The sequence below is a fragment of the Lonchura striata genome, chromosome 1A (genome assembly GCF_050655825.1).
Source record: "Lonchura striata isolate lonStrDom1 chromosome 1A, ASM5065582v1, whole genome shotgun sequence".
NCBI lineage: Eukaryota > Metazoa > Chordata > Aves > Passeriformes > Estrildidae > Lonchura > Lonchura striata.
Genome location: NC_140741.1, coordinates 67,122,572 through 67,143,543, shown reverse-complemented (window position 1 = coordinate 67,143,543; position 20,972 = coordinate 67,122,572). Strand labels below are relative to the sequence as shown.

General features: G+C 34.2%; 1 protein-coding gene and 1 long non-coding RNA gene across 22 annotated transcripts in view; one reads left to right on the top strand and one right to left on the bottom strand.

Annotated features, from left to right (window-relative positions):
- Nucleotides 1-20,972, bottom strand: part of LOC110475443 (uncharacterized) — a 108,425-nt gene that overhangs the window by 7,155 nt on the left and 80,298 nt on the right. For 7 of the 16 annotated variants that reach the window (XR_014952256.1, XR_014952259.1, XR_014952258.1 and 4 more), the window contains one exon: nucleotides 1-20,972. This exon is cut by the window's left edge and continues 3,770 nt beyond it. This is a non-coding gene — a long non-coding RNA (uncharacterized LOC110475443). The other 9 variants (XR_014952266.1, XR_013340040.2, XR_014952262.1 and 6 more) reach the window with 9 other exon arrangements.
- PCLO (piccolo presynaptic cytomatrix protein) overlaps nucleotides 1-20,972 on the top strand; it is a 318,666-nt gene that overhangs the window by 264,268 nt on the left and 33,426 nt on the right. For all 6 annotated transcript variants that reach the window (XM_021539594.4, XM_085569964.1, XM_021539596.4 and 3 more), the window contains 2 exons: nucleotides 6,581-6,722; nucleotides 10,034-10,101. In XM_021539594.4, coding sequence (XP_021395269.3) covers nucleotides 6,581-6,722; nucleotides 10,034-10,101 — 210 coding nt within the window. The remainder of the gene's footprint in view (nucleotides 1-6,580; nucleotides 6,723-10,033; nucleotides 10,102-20,972) is intronic.

The following is a 20,972-nucleotide window of genomic DNA, read 5'->3' as shown; positions in this document are numbered from 1 at the left end:
AACATCTCAAAGAATACCGTTTAAAACACTTTAGTTCAAAAGGTAGAACACCTGCTTATAACTATGTTGAGCAGACAACTTTGACACAAGTTCACTTAAGTGTCAACATCATAGGGTAAAGCTGCACAGAAATGTGATGTGATGCATACATCAAGACATTGTCATGACTGTGCAGCCCATGATACAAGTCTGAGCCAGCTCTGTGTATTTCTAGCCACTTAACTGAAAGAAATTAAAATTGACATGAATTTTCCTTATCACTAAGTTCTATTTACTGGTTTTAGCAACAATAGAGTGAAAGGAAATAGATTCCTAGGTTATATAAATCTTCTGAGTTGGATATGAATGTGGTTTCAAATACCTGCTAATTTGGGTTCCCTTTTGGTCTGTATCCATTTTCACACATTTAATAGGCAATGCCATGTTTTAATTTCCTATATTATTTTAGGGTATTTCCTTCACACTTAAATAATTTATAGCCCAAAGCTGTTTAGTGACTCATGCCCACTAGTTTCTTAATTTCCAAGTTAAATGGGCCTTCATAATGCTACAAATAACGCATTTCCAAGAATCATTATCAAAACAAGAACAGTTTGTTCCCACTCTCTGCATATAGCAGTAATCTGAGGCTGTCTTTTCAACCTTGTTTCAATCTAATAACTGACCCATTATGCTTTGGTTATTCCTGCTATTTACTATTTCACCATTTTAAGCTGGCATGTAATTTCAGAGAATAGTTAAGCTTCTTCATTTGAAAACTCTTATTTCAAAAGTATTTTTTCAACATTCTGTAGACTAACCCTACAGAGTGCATGGAAAGTTATTTCATCCAAATTGCTTTCTTGGGTAAAGTAATTACTTCAGCACAGTTTAAGAAGTGTGTTGTTCTTCTGTTATTCATCTCAAATGGTAAATTTCTCCTCAAAGGCTTGTCTCAAAATTTCACAAAATATCCCTGCTCAGTGTGCAGTCAAATCCATGTCTGATACACAGCTGTGGCTGAGAAGGATGAGACCACGGCTTAAAGTCCTGTTCAGTATGAGGGAGCATTAGGAGAATAAACTATCTTGGCTCACCTGAGGTAGATATGTTTGATCACCAGCTGTTAATGCATCCCCAGTCTGTTGCCAGTTTACAAAAGATGCAACAAGAATCCCAACAGCAATTTCACCCTGTAGAGCCTAACAGAGCAAGCTGGAGCAGCTCTTGCTTTTAATGCTAGCAAATGCTTCATAAAAACAGGAAAACTGGCATTTGGGGCACTTTGAGATTGGAGCACTTGAAACACAAGGCTACTGAGAGCGAAGGGCAGCCAAGCTTTTGCCAAAAGACACTGAATGAGATGCCTGGTCTGTTGGTTTTCAGAAAATTACACACAGTACATGGGTTTTTTCACCTTGTCCCATGGGCTTGCAATCTCTTTGAGAAGACTCAGCCTTTTTTGTCATCCAGAGTTTCTCAGAAGATGGACAGTTAAAAAAAGAATTTCTTTCAAGTAATTAGAGGCTAATTGTGGAAACTTAATCCTGAATCCATACTTGAAGGCATTTTTCCCTCCTCCTGTTTGGTGCACAAACAGAACTGTCGCTCCCAATGCATTTTGACAGTGTATTTCTGTTTCTAGACAGAAACTGGAAAAGGAGAACATCTACAATTTATTCACCAAGAAAAAGTGCTGGTTGAGTCTGTTCTTTCCTCCATGTGAACCACAGAACTGTATAGTCAACTTTTTAAAATTTAAGTCTTAAAAAAATTCCATTCAGTGTAGAAGAATGACTGGAGTGGCTGAGAGTGCTGGATTGTTTCCATTTTTCTGCTGACTAATTTAGTAGCTCCTGGTTATAGGTCTTGTGTGAATGATCTATGGTCCCTATATTAGGTTTTAACACAGCATCTTCTCTGTTGTCTGTTGAAAACAGACTCTTCTGAAAGATTAAGTGAAATCATATGCCTTCCAAGCTTTCCTCTCTTCCCGATTTTAATATGATATTTTCTTCATACTAAGGCATGACGTTTTTTGGTCTTTTTTCTAACTGGGTCCATCAGCCAAAGCATAAGTAAATATATATTTTTGCCATACGAATAATAATTCTAAAAAATAGAAATAAAAAGATGGAGCTGAAAGGTGGGGTCAGTGCTAACCTCCATTTTATTGAATTAGCAATTATTTTCCAAAAAGGCATAAGGGAATACATGTCCAATCATCATTCTGTTGAATTTTTTTATTTTTCCTAGAAACCATGCAGAGTACAAAAGGTATCTATCTAAGCATTATAATTTTTTCTTGGGAAACCCTGGTCCTACACCAGGAATAAAATTATCATCCACTTTCCTGGAACCTGAAATAATTACTGTAAGCAGTTGAGAAGTTTTCCAATTCATTAATACATTATTCACTAGAATGATTGACCCGAAATTTTGCTCATGACAGAGCCTGTAAAACAGGCAGTTTAACTGAATCCCTCAGAGGCAGCATTAACACCACATTTCAAACTACTAAATGTGACATATGTACCCATTAACACCCATTCCAAGTAGAGAACATTTCATCTCATCAAGGGAACTCCCAGCTAAAAAAGGATTAACAGATGAAAATGAAATCAAACCACAACAATAGCTTTTTATAATAGGAAAATCTGTGCCCTATTTCAGAGAAAGCAGCTCATAGTAGAGTTTTACACTTTCATTTCATATTTCTGTTCTTCAGAGTTAAATGGTTGGGCAGCCCAGACATCATGATATTGCAGGCCTTAAAAAGTGCCAAGCACCTGATAAACTGTGTAAAGAGTTTACAGAAATTGGGCTGGAGGGGGTGAAGAGATATCTCCTTTCTCCCAGAGAGAGGCCAAATGAAGGTGCATAATGACCTTCAGTTAAATTTTGTCTCTTTCATCTGCTGAGGGCCATAGAGTCTTTTCTCTAAAGATGTGGCACTTTAAGAATCACATGTAATTGGCAGCAAGAGCTCGCCTTTGACAAGTATTTTTATAGTTTTTAAAGCTTTCTGAGAGTTTCTAAATTTGTTTATTGGGTTGGTTGGGTTTGGAGTTGTTTTGGGGGCTGGGGGGGCTCATAGGAGCCAGGGAATAATTTGCAAAACCAAAGGGGCAAGGAAGCAATGAAACATAGGTCTTCCACACTCTGGATCCTTAATATTTAAATGATGGAAAGTGCCTTCACCTGTGTTCCTATTCAGATAAACATTGTAGATGTCAGTAAAGCAAAACTGCACCTGGTAGCTTCAGGAACCTTTGTGATACCAGGTGACAATATCTAATCTTTGGACCCAAGTGGATCCATATGAAACTGTTCAAACGCTACCAACCAAAGCACCTCCTGCCAGAACTTTGATGTCAAAATCCATGGACTAAAGAATTTTCTAGCATAGGCAGCTGTAAGCAGAAGCTCTGTAACTCAGAATTAACCTGCCCTAATACCATGATTAAAAGTAAAATCAAAATGAAATATAATGCAATAGTTGCCTGTCCTTTATGTGGGTATGAACCCAATTGACCAAGCAAGGTGGAAATTGTTCTGACACTTTCAGGACTTCACAGATTTTGTGTAGATGGGTAGGACTAGAGGAGCAACATAGTGAACTCTGACTTTCTTGTTAAAGTTTCTAAGACAATGTTTGCCAATATTCAAAGAGAAGAGGCAAGACTGCAAATGAGTGTGCAGAGTAGTTTCTTGAATATAAGAGCATGGAACTGGTTCTATCTTTCCACACAGAGTAGAAATATAACCATAGTTATACTAACGCTCAGGGAAAATACTGCACGGTAGCAAGCATTGCCACATCATCAGAACCCCAAAGTTTCATATATAACCAGCAGAAACTTAGAGGCCTAGATGTATCTGTAAAAATCTTGACATATAGAAAATGTGGGTGTCTCACAAGTTATGAGATGATCTCTGCATCCAGATTCTGAATTTGTCACTAAACCAGCTGTAAATCTATTTGTGGATTTCATTTCTTGTCACAAACTGACACTGTGATTCATTACTTTCATAGAGCAGGCAGGGAAAAAAAATGAAATTAAACTTGAGAGTGTTCAAAATCCAGTCATGAACCTAAACTTGGATCCATTATAACCATTCACCAAGTGAAGTGACCTTATGGAAAATAAACATTGATATGGAAAATTATGTGAATTGGTGAAAACAGTAGAAAAACTAAAAATACAGCATACTGAATGTGTAATCAGGATACAGCTGTTTCAAAAGAAACAGCTATGGGTTGATTATAAATAGATGAAGCAAAACTTCTAACCCATTTCTAAAGGCTTAATTCAAGCTTTTCTGGATTGAACTAAATTCTACGTCCTTACTGGTTTTAGAAATCCACCAGTAAAGGTACAAGAAATTACTTCAGACATTAGTTTTTAAAGCAAAGACAGTAAAAATATATCCTAGATATAAAAGATCCTTTCAGGCCACATATGTTATGGTGGAGATATATGCTACACTAAGCAAATTCATGGCTAAGGGAAGCCCTGAAGATTCTTTTCTGAATTGGCACAATATTGTTTTGGCTTCCATGGATTTTGCAAATGTGTTGATCTCCCATTTGTACTCACCTGTGAGGCAAGTGTCATGCCATGGCACAAAAAAAAGCTGTCTAAACAACCTAACCTAAAGGAACTCTCAGAATTCCAAACAGAAAACAATGGGAGACATAGAGGTCATGCAAACACAATGAGAACTGAGGTAATTAATTAGTTTGGGACAGGCATGAGAGAGCCACACTTCAGTCTGTTAAATACAAGGCAAGTGGAAATAATGTGCTATAATTGAGAGTTTGACCTCTCATCTCTGAAACGTCACTCTTGCCCAGCATTTCTCAGCAGCATTTTGCTGACATGCCAGCACAGACGTAGGAATTCACTCACAGCACCACCAGCTGAAAGTGATAGAGCAACCACTGCACACAGCCACCCCAGGTAGCTGTCTCCCTGGAAAAACATGGGTGCCTTTCCTCCAGGTGAAATATTGAAACTATCTGCTCATAACACTATGATTTTAAAATTTATTCTGTTGTATTTACCTCTAAGAAGGCAGCCTATGATCAATGTATAAAGTCATGGAATAGAGCTAAAGAATAATTTTATCTGAAAACAATTTTATCTGACTGCAGTGGAATCTGTATTCCACTTCTGGCTGTGGGCAATAGTGGAACAAAGGAGATTAATAGACTTGAAATGATAAAAAAGTTATGTGACAACTTGGATTACCGGTGAAGAATCACTGTAGAGAATAAGAGTTCTGTCTTAAAGTTTGCTCAAGGATTGATGACATAAGAATTGCTTCATTTATTGCTTCTAGTTCTAGTACTCACCTGTTTTTGCATTATGTTTGAGGAGTTACACTCAGCTTCTTGGTTCCCCATCAGGCAGCATGCACCATTCTTCACCAAAAATATTATTCAGTTACTCAGACATAAAAAATACTGATTGCCAGTTTAAAGCAAGACACTGTTGGGGCTCTGGCTCTTATTAACTTTCCAGTTAGATCCTTGACTAATTTATTTTTAAAGAAGAATCTTTTTTAACTACTTACATAGGAGTTTCACAGTTCAGCAAAATAACATAAAATCTCATTAAGTCTTCATAAAGAATAACTTTGAAAAACGGTATTTTATAGCTTCAATACATATGCTCAGTAGGTTGAAATAGATGAAACAAGAAAATAGCAGATGTATTAGAGGACATTTAGGAAAAAAATCCCCAAATCTGTATTAATATTCCCAGACAATTGTGTTATTCAATATGAGAATAGCTACTCTATTGTTCCTGTATTAATTACTATGTGTAGTGTCACTGTGTCCTTTTTCCTTTGTATTTCTCAACTTGCTAAATATGAAATACTGGATGATTTGTTCATGTAGTGCAGTAATGTCCAAAATACAAAATAACACACTCTGAAGTAAAACTAACATATGGTATACTAACACCAAATGGTATTGAATTAGATTAAGGCATCTCCCATCAAATCACATTCATTAAAATTCTGTGCATGTAGTAACAGAGATCCAGATGGGTAGGAGCAGTTGAGAAATATAATGCATAGCTGTGTTATGTCTGAAGAGGGGTGGGGATATTCACTGTGACTATAGGTTGTGTGCTTACACATCTTCGCAAACTTCTCTCTTCAAAATCACCAAAAGCAAAGAACATTTCACAAGGAATATGAGTAAGGCCCACTGGGGCTTTCATTTTTACAGGATTATTGTATGAAATGTTTCATATGAATAACTGGTTTTCTGTCACTTTAATCAGAAAAGCAGTGTTAATCATACTATCACGTTCCTTTTTTTTTTTTTTCCTTCAGGCTGTTGATTTGAACTATTAACGTGACTGGAGAAAAAAATATGGTGGTGTACTATTTGGTTTAGAACACCTTATTCTACATGAAAACAAACTTCATCTGCAAAAATATGATAAAGCAATATTTGAATGTGAAATATAAAAGTGAAAGTGTTTGCAGCATGTGATTTTGATAAATTACATATTCTTTTCTTAATGCCGGTGGTACTGATGTCCTACAAGTTTTAGTAACCAAATGTTCCTGCCCTGTACAGCAAGGTCTGCTAATCACCGACCTGCAGAAAGTTCTGTCTCCACTGGCTCATCAGCCAGTAGCTTTGGCAGTGGCTACAGCATGGATAGCGAAGGCAGCAGCAGCGCCACGGGAGAGAATAATCTATTTCCTATCCCAAGAATGTAAGGTTTTTCTGTTCATATATTGTACCCTCCGTGCACAATTGATAGCACTTTCACTGTGCCAGTCATCTTATGTAGTTTCCTCTGCAGATTTGAGTTATACAGTAGAATAGCAGCTAAAGGGGAGAATTGCCCAGAGTTCATACTTTTATTCTGCTTTGTTGAGCACTGAATTGTTAATAACCAATCAAACCTCTGCCTCAACCTCCTGAATTTTTTTGCTATCATATAGAGATGTGCTGGTTTCAGCCTTTGATGAAAATTTGTAGAGACGGACTTAGCTTATGTTTTAAAAGTACAACTATTATAGGATTGAGAAAGCTTAGTTTCAGTTTTCAGATTTTCCTCCCTCTGTAAAGAGCTGTTACTAGTGCAAGGGGAAATCATATTCTGGATATAGCCCAGCTTTTCCCAAGTTTTTAGGAGTCCCAGAAGAATTTCTGGTTTTGGCTGGAAAAAGCTTTTTGGTTCAGAGTCCCTGTAGGAATTATCAAGCTACTATCAGTGTAATGATCCTATAAAATGATTTAATTTTCTAATTTTTTTACCCAGTTAAGTACTCCATAGAGAAAAGTTTTGCCAGGATTTTTTCACCTCCTCTGTCAGCATGCACCATCATTTATCAATTTCATTATATTCTTTTATAGGACAAAGTAACTTCTGTTCAACTTAACAATTCTGGCCTGAAATAATGACAGCTTGACTGTTCTCAAAATATTAGTTGGTGGTAATTGTTCATTCATTGTCTGCAATAGTTGTTCAATATTTTCTCTGGAATAAAATTTTTTTCCTTTTCCCTTGAAGTTGTGAACTATTTGTCACAAAAGATATAAGCTTCCAAGAAAAACTTTAATGAAGTGAAAATTCTCTAGAACTGTGATATTTCTGAGTATTTATTATTTTCAAAAAAAAAAAAAAGAAAAAAAGCCCAGTGTTATTTGTCTACATCTTGTTAGCAACTAAAGGAAAAATAGAGATAAATCTAAGACTTCAATCTCACTTTCAGAACCAGGGAGGATTATGTGAGCTTAGATTGTAGGGTGCCAATTGCTTGATTTGTAGTGGATTTTTCTCTCATGTTGTTCTAGACTAAAGGGGGAAAAAAATATTATCTTTGTCTTTGACAATGTCAAAAGAAAAAGAAAACCATTGGGCTGCCATTCCTAGTGAGAAAAGCAAAGATACATAAAAACTTTGTGCACAATAACACAAGATGGAGCTCTCGATAGAAATATTCTGTTCACACATGCCAAATTCAAGTCCAAATAATATCATTTACTGTGTGTTGACTAGCAATGTGACAGTACCTACAATTAGTTGTTGTTTGGCTGACAGACTCATTGGTCTCTTAAACCTGAAATCAGCCCCACTTCTACTGAAAAGCAGGAGGGAGTCTCCACAGCTTCAGATTTTCTCATATAGAAATTTGTTCTCATGAATTATACTTAATTAAATAAAATATATCCATGTCTCATTTTTTGTAATGCTACACTATTTTTTTATTATGGCATTTTAGAGTAAGTTATTTACATGCTTACAGAATCTTTAAAATTACACAGGAAATTTATATAGACAGGACCTGCTTCATTTTTCATGTTAGTCTCCAGGGTTTTACAAAGCAATGTAAGGAAAATGAATGACAAAATAACTGTTTACCATCAGATCATTCATGGAGAGAATGTTTAAAACAGATAACTGTTTCCATTTTAATTTCTGTATAAAAATGTTTATCTGAATATATGTATAAGTGAAATTCAACTCATCATTTGCATTCACTCTGACTTTATAATGACTTCAGGGACTCTGACCTTATAATTCAGAAAATCCATAAGACCACAGCTTACAATTTGGATGAGAAGTATCAAGTAGGCTAAATATTTTTAAGTATCTTGCCATTTAAAATCTTTTTTTGGTTATAAGCTCTCTGCTTAGACTAAGTTTCTAGTGTATCAATAGAAATTATTGGATATGCTGAGTTTTAAACTCTTTGTTTTAGTCCAAGTGCTTTTAACCATAGCAACAATTAGTCTTGAAGCAAAATAAAATAATTAAATAGGGCCACCATGGGAATTGCTTGATGAGGTAACTAATTAGAATACTTGCCAATATTAAGTAGCTCTAACTATCAAGGGAAATTAATAATTATATACAGTTACATGAATTTGAATATATCTTTTAAAGTCTTTCTAATTTGGATTTTTTTAAACACTATTATCCAGTTGTAATAGTCCTGAAAGCTACTCATGTTCTTATCTCTGATAAAGACCAGATTCTCTATGCCTTTGTGTTTTGCAACCCTTTGTAGCACTACATTGGTGTAAAATAAAATTCATTTAGAATCCAAAAGTGGAAAATAATTGAATGATGTATGTATTGAATGATGTATAGTGAATATAACCCTTGGGACAAATAATTCTTGCATCATATTTGTAATGATTTATGAAGCATTACCTACAATAGAAGAAGATAATAGCTTTCAGTTAAAACTGAATATAAATTCACTTGGAAAACTGTGATTTTATATGAATTTTTTAGTTCCCTGTGAATTTAGACATCTTCAAACATGAAGTTTTCATCTCACAGGTAGATACTTTTATACTCACAGGTAGAAAAGAACAGTGCTGACCCTTTAAGCCCCAAGGAATCACATGCAACTAGAGATAATGCCTTGTAGTCTCTATCATAGCAGTCAGAGTCATAAGGCAAAAAGAAAACTAGAAGCAAAAATGTTTGAGAGTGATTTTAATCATGCCTTAGAGCTTGCAACAAGTATATTTAAAGATAGCTCATATTTTACCTAACTTTCATTGTGTAAAAATAGACATGAAGGTTCTGATGCAGGTTCTTTCTACATAAAATGCAGGAAAATAGTGAACTCTAGGGCATGGTTTATTCCACTCACTTTAAGATTAATGTTAAGTTTTCAGAATTGTTTCTTATGCTAAATCTAACTTGTAAAGTAAAGCAATAATTTAAGAAGATAACAACCATGAGTATGCCTTACCTTTGAAGTAATGGTATGGTAGACCAAATATCAATTTTTATGACTGCTTATTATATATTTCACTGTTGACTATAACAAGATAAAGTGAGGAAAGAAGATATGCAGCCCCAGACTGATGTGGGGCAGGTACCTGATGGACCCATTCTGTAAGAATGTAAAGGCTTAGCAAGATGTGATTGCAGCTGCCTTCAAAAGAGGAAAAAGATAATATTCTTAAAAGAACCAGCCTCATTTGCTTAGGTGTGTCATTGTTTTAGCTCTTATTTTTATATGGTTTTATTGACAACAACCCCATATCTTTTAACAGAGGGAAGATGAGCCAGAATGGACAAGAACCCGTAAAGCAGTCGGGAGTAGGAGTGACCGATTCAGAAGGTAAAAAGAAATACAAACAGCTGTACACTGGTACTCCATGTTTGTAGGAAGGATGTGCCTATTTCTTTGACTTGTCATGCTATGAAAAATTAGTCTATGTTCTCTTAGTATTGTAGATTAAAATCCTGACCTTCATTTTGTCTAGGGGCCTTTTACACAAGAACACCAATGTAATGAGTCTTCAGTGTAAATGAGAATGGTGTCCTACCTTTATATTTAAAGTAATTCAATACTTAGATTACAATGAATAATATAAAATATCTGTCTTCTGATGTTCATTGCTTTTCAAATAAAACATACAAAGTATGGAGCTGACTCAATACTCAGTGAATTTGAAGAATATATTTAATGCCTTTCAGGCTCTATAGTTATAATATTTCAGAATATTTACTTCATAAATCAATTATTAATATTAGTGTTTACATAAAACATTAATTTTAAATAAAATATTAGCTGAGCAGACTTGACTGCTGCATTTAATGCAGATGCACTATAATGAAGCATTTATTGGATTGGGAAATTCTGAGTTAATTTATTTTAGTATTATTGTGATGCTGAGAAAGAAGAAGACATTGTAATATTGGAGCTGGAAAGCACCTAACAGAGTAACTTTCAAAATTTCATGGGGAATATGATTATTTTTTTCATTGTAATAATGGAAAACCGCATGAAAATGGAGAGTGTTTCGTACCGAATGACACGTTATGAAAATTCCATTTCCTTTTACATATGAGGTATATTCTTTCAAGTGCATGTTTATGTTGATCTCAAATATAAAACTTAATTATCATGACTTTTTTCATTTAGATGCATTTCAATGATGCTTTGAGCATTAATTAATTAATAAATTGAAATTTATAGATGTACTTGATAAATTGATGTTGAGTTTAATAATTAAAAAAAAACACAACATTTTTTCAGGTTTCTAGAATCTCTATACATGAGAAAATAATTTCTGTTTCCATATTTGAGGTAAAAGCAGTCTAACATTCCACAGAGCTGAAGAAATCAAATTAGAATTTACAGGTAGATCTGTAAAGTTCTCTTTTCCAAAGCAAGAATTCTTACCCATGTATATGCATTTTACTAAATATTTCTATACATAGCACTCATTAAAAAAATACTTATTAATCTTCTTTATCAAATGTCAAATACTTTGATAATCATCCTATCAAAATTCAATTTTTCAATAGTATATTTAAGCACTTTTTAAAAATCTAGTTTTTAAAAGATAAATGGTGGGATGAAAATGAGAAGTCAAGAATTTTTCATTTTTATTTTGCCATGGTGAGTCTTATACAGATTTATAATTATACAAAAAATAGCTTTTCATTATTTTATTCAACATAAGTTGCCCTTTAGGTTGTGTCTTGGATCCTATATTTCAGAGCCTACAAATACAAAATATTTTCATTTTTATTGGTATTATTAATTAACCCTAAACACAAACAAATACAAGAAATAATAAACCAAACAATACCCAAAACACCTTTGAAACATTCTGAAAGAAATGTCTATACCATTGGTCTGAAATTACCTTTCCAATTTTATGTTTCTTCTTGTCTTCAAAATTTACAAATTACTCAAGAGCTGCAATTCCCTAATTTTCACTTACAATGCAATTCACCTCTGCTACTTTGGGAACTCAGGTGTTGCAACTCCTGCTCTGATAAAATGACTGGTTCTTATTGAGGATTTTTTGCCCTTGAGAAAGGCTGGTGCAGTTGGGCTGGATTTTAGTGTCTGATTTCTAGCTGACTAAGAGGGGAAATGTCAGTGCCAAAGGATAAATTAAACTAAAATCTGGAAAACAATTCAAGAGCATTTGAGTTTCAGCATGTAAATGTAATCTTTTGGGAAAGTAGTTCAAAATGTAGAGAAACTCAAGATTAACAGAATTACTTCAGTATTACAGATTAATTGTGGCATTCTTTTTATAGATGAGTAAAAGAGAATGAAAATCTTAAAACCATGCATTTTCTAGTTCACTTACCTGTGTTGTGGACCAGGTGAGCTCTGAAGTTAAGTGGAAGAAAATATCAATTCCCACTTTTCATTAACTGTAGAGATCTCCCATAGCTGACCATTTGTATTCTTATTTGCAAATAACGACTTAGAGTTACATTTAAAACTTTTCAATACTGGTTCTCTTTTTTTCACATTTTCAGATATTTTTAGGTCATAACTTCTGTAAAAAGTAGTCTTGGGTTAGTCTCTTTAAGATGGTGAAGAATAAATTTAATTGATTGAATATGCAGATCTATTGCTATGTGAAATGTTTTAGTCATCCAAGTCATTCACACAGGCCTGAGAAATGTGGCAGGGGATTCAGAGGATCTTTAAGACCAGTAGCTGCAGGGAAAGCAGGGTGAGATCCTCAAATAACAATGAGAATTGTTTTCTAGGTGGTTGAATCAAAACCATAGCAATAGGGTTTGAGTTCAGCTCATGACAGCAAAATTTAGGCATTTACATAAGTGGAATCTCCAGGGGGAAAATTCTCATTTTGTAATTGTTTGCCCACCTGTGTTAATGTCTTGTTGGGAGCAGTTTTTGTGCTGTTAACATCTATCAGTATAGTTTTAAGTAAATACTGGAAAACAGTACTATTTACTTTGCTGGCATAACCAAATGGTCAATATAAATAACTATGATCCTGTCTATGATAATCTTTGTTATCTGTATATATTATCTTCTCATATTCTGTATTTTTGTACTACTTAATAATATTAAAAGAAAAAATTAGAGTTTTGTTCTTGGACATGGTATTAGTTATTTTTATTATATACATTGTTGCATGCTATCTTACTCTGGGCATTCTGCCCTAAGCAGATGAAATACTTCATCTTCTTAAGCTTCAGTAAATCTTATACATATTCTAATCTCCATTAAGTTATGCAAGCCAACTTCTGTATTCATTTCAGAAAGTGCAATATACCTTGTTCAAAGATTTCTTACGACATGGTTAGAGTATTACAGACATTATAAAAAGCACAATTGCATCAATGTAAGGACAGAAACTAACAATTAAAAGCACATGATTAATATCTTGATTCAGTTGTAGATCATGATTGGTCTATCTGTCCTATAAAGTTGTTCAGCCAATAAGCTGCAGAGGGTATTTTCCATCTACCAACCATTAATCCATTTAAAAAAAATATGGGAAAAATTATTTCCATACATTTTAAAAGTGTGAATTTGCTAGGTAATCCCAAGATGCCACTGTTTCTAGTAGAAGAGAGATATATAGATATAAAGAGCATTGTAATGGAAATGTTGCATCTTCTCCTTTTGAAGATTATGGATGCATTCAAAATATCACTCCTCAATCATTCCTCAATCCTCAACCACTGAGGGTCATCTCAAGCAAAGACTCTTTTAGGAGTATGTCAAGGGGTTTTTGAGTGAATGAGTACTTACAGTGCTTCTGTCATCCTCTGTGGCTGGCCTTATTGTTGTGAGGTTTTTCAGTCACAAAATTGTAATTTTTCTATAGGAGCAGTGTAGCACCTCACCCACATCTTCCAAGACAGTGGGGTTATTTTATCCCTCTTTTTTTTTTTTTTATTGCCCTCCAGTCCATGTTCTGAATACCAAAGTCAAATTCAGAGTAATTTAAGATAAAAAACACCCTTTTTTTTCTAAATTTTTGAGCTTTGTGGTTCATCAGCCAAAATTATAAACTAAGATATTCAGTTTTAATGGTTTGATTTCTTATCTCTGTATTTCAATAATTTAGGCAGTCTAATCTTTATTTATGACAAAAATTGTTGAAATACCACAGAAACCTTGAAACATGCTAGGGAGTCATTCTAATAAGATTTTGGAAAGCTGCATGACCCTCTGACTGGGAATAATTTGACTTGTAAATGTTCCTTTATAGCCCTTTGAACCATCCTAGTGAAATTTTCATCCATCCTTTCTGCACAGAATAGACTCTGGAGCAAATTGTCTTGCAAACTGTTTCACACTCTTTCTCCTGAAGAGGAGCACCCAGGAGTAATAAGTGGATTAACTCTCTTGAGTAAAACAAGGCATGAAACAAACTGACAGAACAAGCATAGCTAACAAATGCTGTGTTCTTCAAAGTAATTAAAATTCTGAAAAAATAATTCACTTTCACTTGGTCTTAAATTAGGCTAAATTTACACTCTTTAAACCACAGGACTCATTATACTATGACCAAGAACAGGCTGAGGGCTTGCTGCATCTCACATCTTAAAAACTAGCATTTTGATTTCTTTTAAATCCACAGGTTGAAATATCAGAAGTCTAAGATTAATCCTTATGAGGATGTTCAGAGAAAAAATGCCCTAATATTGGACTTTCAAGCAGAAAGTTAGAATAGAAAAGGCAGATGAAGAAAGTTATTAACAGATAATTATGATACAGTTACTGAGATTTGTAAATGCTTTTCTATATGCATAAATCTATACTTTGATGTGTCATTTGTCCAGACTAAAAATAGGGGGTTTTACTGCAGGTGAGAAAATTTCTTACATTATAATGATCAGAGGCAGGGCACCTTTCCTATGAAGACAGGCTGAGAGAGTTGGGACTGTCCAGCCTGGAGAAAAGAAGACTCTGAGGAGATCTTTTTATAGCCTTGAAATAGAAAAAGGGGACTTAAAAAAAGGAAAAAACTTTTTACCAGGCCCTACAGTGACAATGGTTTTCAACTGAGAGTAGATTTAGATTGAATATATGAGACACTGGATCAGGTTTCCAAGAGAAGTGATGGATGCCCTAACCCTGGAAGTGTTCAACGACAGGTTGAACACTGAGAGTTTGAGCAAGGTGTCCCTGTTATGGGGTGGGGAGGTGTCCCTGTTATGGGGTGGGGTTGAAAGCACATCTTTAAAGATCCCTTCCAACCCAAAACATTCTATGACTCTTTGGTATGAAAGAGCTGACAAAGGTTTTTGAAGGGCTCAACACACAAACTTCACATATGCCTGCACAGTTTGAGTGATATTCTGGGAACTGCTGTCAACTCAGGTGTTTGACAATTACAAAATTAAAAACATTTCCATCCTTTAGCAGTGATTTCTTCTGCAGCTTTCATTAGGAGCATCCCACATTTCACACACTTCATCCAGTGTTTTGTTTTTAATACATAGGTAGAAATTATGTACCAGGAACATTCCACTTTCTTTTTAGTTTCTTACATTTGGATTGTTTCAGCTAGTGAAGCAACATCAGAATGTCACATGTATGGTATTGAGTAGGAAGAATCTGAGAACTCTTATTTCCAAGGAAAATTGCAAGTATCATTACATAGCATAAAATAGTTCATTTCTATATTTATGTCAGGAAGTGACCGAATAGACAGAGGAACTATGAATTCACATGCTGGAGTAGTCTTCAATTTACCTGCAGATTGAAAGCTAGTACATATTTATTTTTCTTAAATTTAATTAAATTGAACTAAACTGAAAATTTTCATCTTCTGTAACATGATTCCTGACTCCTAGCAGTATAAACAACACTATCTAGATAAGATAACCAAGTCATAAGCAGTCACTTTCACCATGGTGGAGAACAGTTCTATGTTTCTGGACCAAGGCTTAAATCAATTCTTTTTAAGGCCTTTTTAGATTGGTATCTCAAAACCACAGGAAGCATCATCTATTTAGGTTAAATACTATCTTTGAGGTTTGCTGCCTTCCCAATAACTCAAATAATTCTGGATTTTTGTACATTTAATCCTAACATATACCAAAATTTATGAGAACCTAGAAAAAATCTGGAATTCTAAGTATTTTTTTTTTAATCAACAGTCTTTTACTGACTATGAGATTATTGACTTGATTCTAAAGGATATTGATCCATGGATATAAAGAGAAATACAGACAATCTGAAATGTTACCAACATTTCACCACCAGTCAGATTGCCACTGACTTGAACAGTAGCTGAATTGCATTTTTTAGTTTTGCGTTCATGTCATGTACATAGCAAAAGAAATTGCTGCACATTCTCATTGTCTTTCCTCAAGTGCAATATAAACATGTTAATCTCTTTTTAAAAACCCATTCTTAGTGTCTGTAACACCTACTTTTATAGTCCTATTGCTGTCCTGAATTACAGGTAGAAAGGGTTTTTTTCTGAAATAAAATATTACTGATTAAAATGTGATCCTTTCCCAGGAAAGTATCTAATTGAAAGAAGAATTGCCAAACTTCTCTACTGTCCCTATAAATAAAAAGGCTAAAATTCAACCTGACCTTTTTTAAAATGTCTTTAATATAAACCAGAACCTTGCTTTCTGCCATTACCTTCTAGCAAGGGTCTGCCATCTACTACTCGACAGCACAATTTTAATCAATGCCAACAAAATTTAAAGCAGAAAATACCAGCAAGGATAATTTCTCACATGAGCAGCTGCTACATTACAGAGCAAAAAAAAAAGTACTGAAAGCACTTGCAGATAGCCTGTCATATGCTGATTTTAAGAATTTAAAATATCAGATATACTTTTCTGTCACAAAGGATCCTTAAGGAATGAGTCAGGCCTATGCACTGACAGTATTCCTTATGCTTTCTCATCTTTTAAAAAGAAGTCTATATTTTATACATGTTCCCTTAAGCTAGGAACAGCCTTACTATTAATGCCCAAAACCCACACTTTAAAAACTGAGTCAAGATAAACAACAGCAGTCTTATAATCCTAAGTATTATCAGCTTCCTTTCTGAACTCTGAGAAATATTTTTTATCTATCCCAAATTGGCCCCGCATTCTAATTTCCCACCTGGCTCTCCAGTAATAATTGGAGCAATTAGTTCTGCTTTCTTGAGGTATTTGCTGGTATAATTCAGCTGGTTTTCCTAAAAAGAAGCAGAAAGAATTTAAATAAGAAAATAGTTTACAGCCAGAGATAAAAAATATGGGAAAAGAAGGACAAGTTCTGTGTTCTTGTATCCACATGACAAACAACATTGATTTACAGTGTTACAAATCAGCCTATTCCTGAACTGTCACTGTAAAGACTCATCAAAAGAAAAGTAAAAAAATACAGGGAGACTGTGCTTAACTAGTAGCTGGTTTATAGTTTTTGCAGTTCTGAATTCTGTATGAACTTCGACTAAAAGGCTATTAGCCCTTAAATTATGGCCCAAGATAATTCTAAAAAAAATGATTTTTTAAAGTTTTATTTTTAAAAAAATCTGGTTTTCCCATGGAATATGTCTAATTTTTTTTTTTTAATTACTAAGAAGACAAATGAAAAAACAAAAAATCTGAAAGGCACAAGTGTTTATTCTGAAAAACAAAATTTCATACCTTTGAAGTGATACTTCAGTAATTGCCTGGAAAGTGAATTTGTTTGCTTAATATTATTAATCACTTTTATTGACCTACCTCTTAAATACATTTCTGTTAACATACAGCTTCTTGGAACTTTCAGAGAGCTTCTTCTGGTGACTTCTTGAAGTTGCAATGAGCTCAGAGTATTTGGACTTGGAATCAGTATGCTAGAAATTCCATCAAAAATCTGATAAACATATATGGTTCAATTTCAGAATTAAAAAAAAATAGCAGAATTACAGAACTTATCTCTTTTAATAAGATGTGTTTATGAAGCAAATCTGATTTAATACTACCTGGCACATTTAGTATAAATAACCAGTTAATAATGAAGACTGTGAACACTGGAAAACAAGCAGAGGGATACCCCCAACAAAATGGAGTGAAGGTAAAGGTGAAGGTGCTGGAGTGTGATTAACTGAACCTGAGCCATGTCTGAAGAAGTGCTACTTCATCTAGAGAGACATTTAAAATAGAAATATAGTCACTTTTCATGATTAATGTTCATTTGGGGTCAGTAAAAGTCAGGTTGAGGCATTAATATAATAGAAGGTGAATTGCTAAATCCTAAATGGTTTCCCCTCTGTCATGAAACTGAAACTAGGACTTAACAAGTAAAACTTGTTGGAAAATTCAGGTGATGTCTTCCATTTACAGTATGATTAGGATCTGGAATTTTGTGCATCCTCTAAGGGAAAAATTTAAGTAAAATAGATCTGATCTAAAGTCAATAATACTCAGTACTCAAATACATATAGACTATTCAGTAGTAGCAATGATAAGTAGTAGTTAAGTCTTCAAAAGGTCATTCCAATGATTCAAAGCACAATATTGTTCCTAAAAGGCTTTTTTCAGCTTGCACCAAAAAATTCTTAGTGTTGATAGAGATTTCCAGCTTTGTTACTCTGTTCTACTGATTGATTATCTTTAACAGTGATATGTTTTTTCCTATGTTCTAGTCCAGTTGCTTGCTGAAATTAATACTCAAGGACAGAAATAAGAATCCAAATCCAAGAGTATCCATTCAGAAATATAACATATTTTAACAAGCATTTCCTGTAACTAATTATTCTAAGCTTGCCTAGAAATGATAACACATCCGTTCCTATGGAAGAAGTCTGTATTAGAATTTCACTTCCGCTGTATTTATTTGAAAATTTAAAAAAACCAAAACCAAGATTGCCACAACCTGTTTCTATACTAGACAGTCCTTTGTAGCTCCTTAATGTCTTAATATTCTTATTTTTTTAGAATAATTTATAACTTACTTAGAAATTAAACTATTATGCTGGGGATTCAGAAAAGAGTTTTTTGTTTACCCTCTCATATTCTTGAACATAACCCCTTTTTTTGGACTGATATTCAAACTGTTACTTTGGAATGCTGTTTAAGTGCAGGTGGGATCACAAGGCAAGCTAAAATTAAACTTCAGCTGATCTACATTTTAGCATGTGAGAGTCCTCAAAATTACTGGACTGCAAATTGTGTTCCAAGAGAGAAGGCTTTAAAAATAAGTGCATTAGAATGAATATAAATCTTTCCTATGTTGACAATGCCTGTATATGTCCAAGTCTTGTGGTAGAAAGTTTGCTTTCATATCTATAACTAGAAACTCCTGCTTTGTCCCCACTTTATTTTCAGATTAATATGCTTTCCACAATGTTCATTATTGCATCCTATGATAGTAGTCTTACAGGCTTGCAGCTCTAATGAAATGTTATCCACTGCTGTAGTATGTGAATAATGGCTTTTCTGTTAAGGGAAAGTTTTGATGTGTATATTTCTCATAAAGAATTCCTAACAGTTTGTCTGCAAAGGGATTTGTAATTATTTTAGTCTATTATATGTTGGTCTTGCCTTTTGTGCATTATTTATTCTAATGTTACTAGGCTATGACTGGGAGGGAATCAAATGGACAGACTAGACAAATGTAGTGGCTCAAAGTAATGTACTCTGTCTGTAGAAGTTGATGCAATAAAGGATAAATAAACTTTATTCTTATCTGCAAAGGGATTCAGGGTCTTCAAGCATAGGTGTATTCTGCTTTGAAATACTCTATTTTTCTGCCTCAATCCAGTTGCTGTTCCAGAAAATTCTGGGTATCCCACAAATTTCTAATCAAGTCTGCCATTCCAGATGAGACAGTCCTTTTCCTTGAGTTAGGAGCCAAAAGATTATAATGAAAATTTAAAGCATTTATTTTAGCTTCCTTATATAATCTTTAAGTGGGTCATATCAGATGAGATTAGTGCTCCCAAATTATGTGTGTCAATGCCATCCATTGCAGAAGTCTTTATTTTCTGAAAACACCCTTTGGTATTCTTTCTTTCTGTTATAACTTATTTTTTAATATTTCTTTAGATTTTATTTTTTTGTCTGCCATATTGGCTTTGCACTCTGACTGATTGTGATGTGATAACACCAAGACTGAATTTGCATGCCTTAGAAAATGCACAAATCTTCTGGAGATCAGCTGGGTCAGACATCTGATACATATACCTGCCTTCCTGTTTCACACTGCTGTAGTACCTAAAAGTCCACATTCTTTTCAGAAGCCTGCTAGCATTCTGCCTACCATAATTAGTCAGTTTGGGTGATTTATTAGTCCCATGTGTAACTTGCATCAATGCCTGCTGAGTATGCTTTGGATTCTTGCTTTTTCCTCCTGCTGTTTGTCCAATATCTCTAGCATTATTCACCATCCTCCTGATTGCCTTCGCTGTGCCTGGCTGAGTGTTTAGGTTTTTAGAAACACATTCATATTCATGGAACACTCTGTTATATTCTTGAAGGAATTGGATTCCTACTGATCTGAATGCAATTATTTGCCTTTTCTATCAGCTATGCCCTTCTGACTAGTCTGATCATCTGAAAAGTTCCTTTTTCTTGGCAAGTAAAAGAGAGAAAAGGGGATCTTTCCAACCTGTCTCTGGACATTTGTGAGAATAACAAAAAAGACACATTATCTCATTCTTTATCTGTTGGTTTTAAGACTATTTTTGGTTTCATTTATATTTTAAAACAGTATGCAAGTCTCTTGACTTTATAAAGGCACATTTTCCCCATAATTTTTATGTTTGAAAAAGTGAAGCCTACAGAATATCTACATTGAGTATCTTCCTTCCTACTTGGTGTATCCCTTTCAAACACATCCACAAAGCAAAGTTATCTAAATTCCTGTAAAATTGTAATGCAGATTGTTATGATTCAGAAACTATCAGTGTAACAATAAGTTTTTAAAGCCCATGATAAATCTATACATGAAAGCTGCCATTTCCAAAGAAAGGAATCTTGACAGTGTTAGAAAAAGAATAAAAGAAAAATAACATGAGATTTTTTTTCTCTCCTGTTGGTGAACATTTTGGATACAAAAAGAGCTTTCACAGCAATAGTTAAACAGAATTGAGGAAGCAGATCCTAGGAGGTGCTCTTCACCTCTCCTAGCAACCACACCTTATCTAGATGTTTTTTCACAGATTAAAGGAGCTACTACAAAATTATAGAAATAAAATGATATATTGAAGACAATCACCTTACCTTCAGAAAATGGGTATACTTGGAAAAATC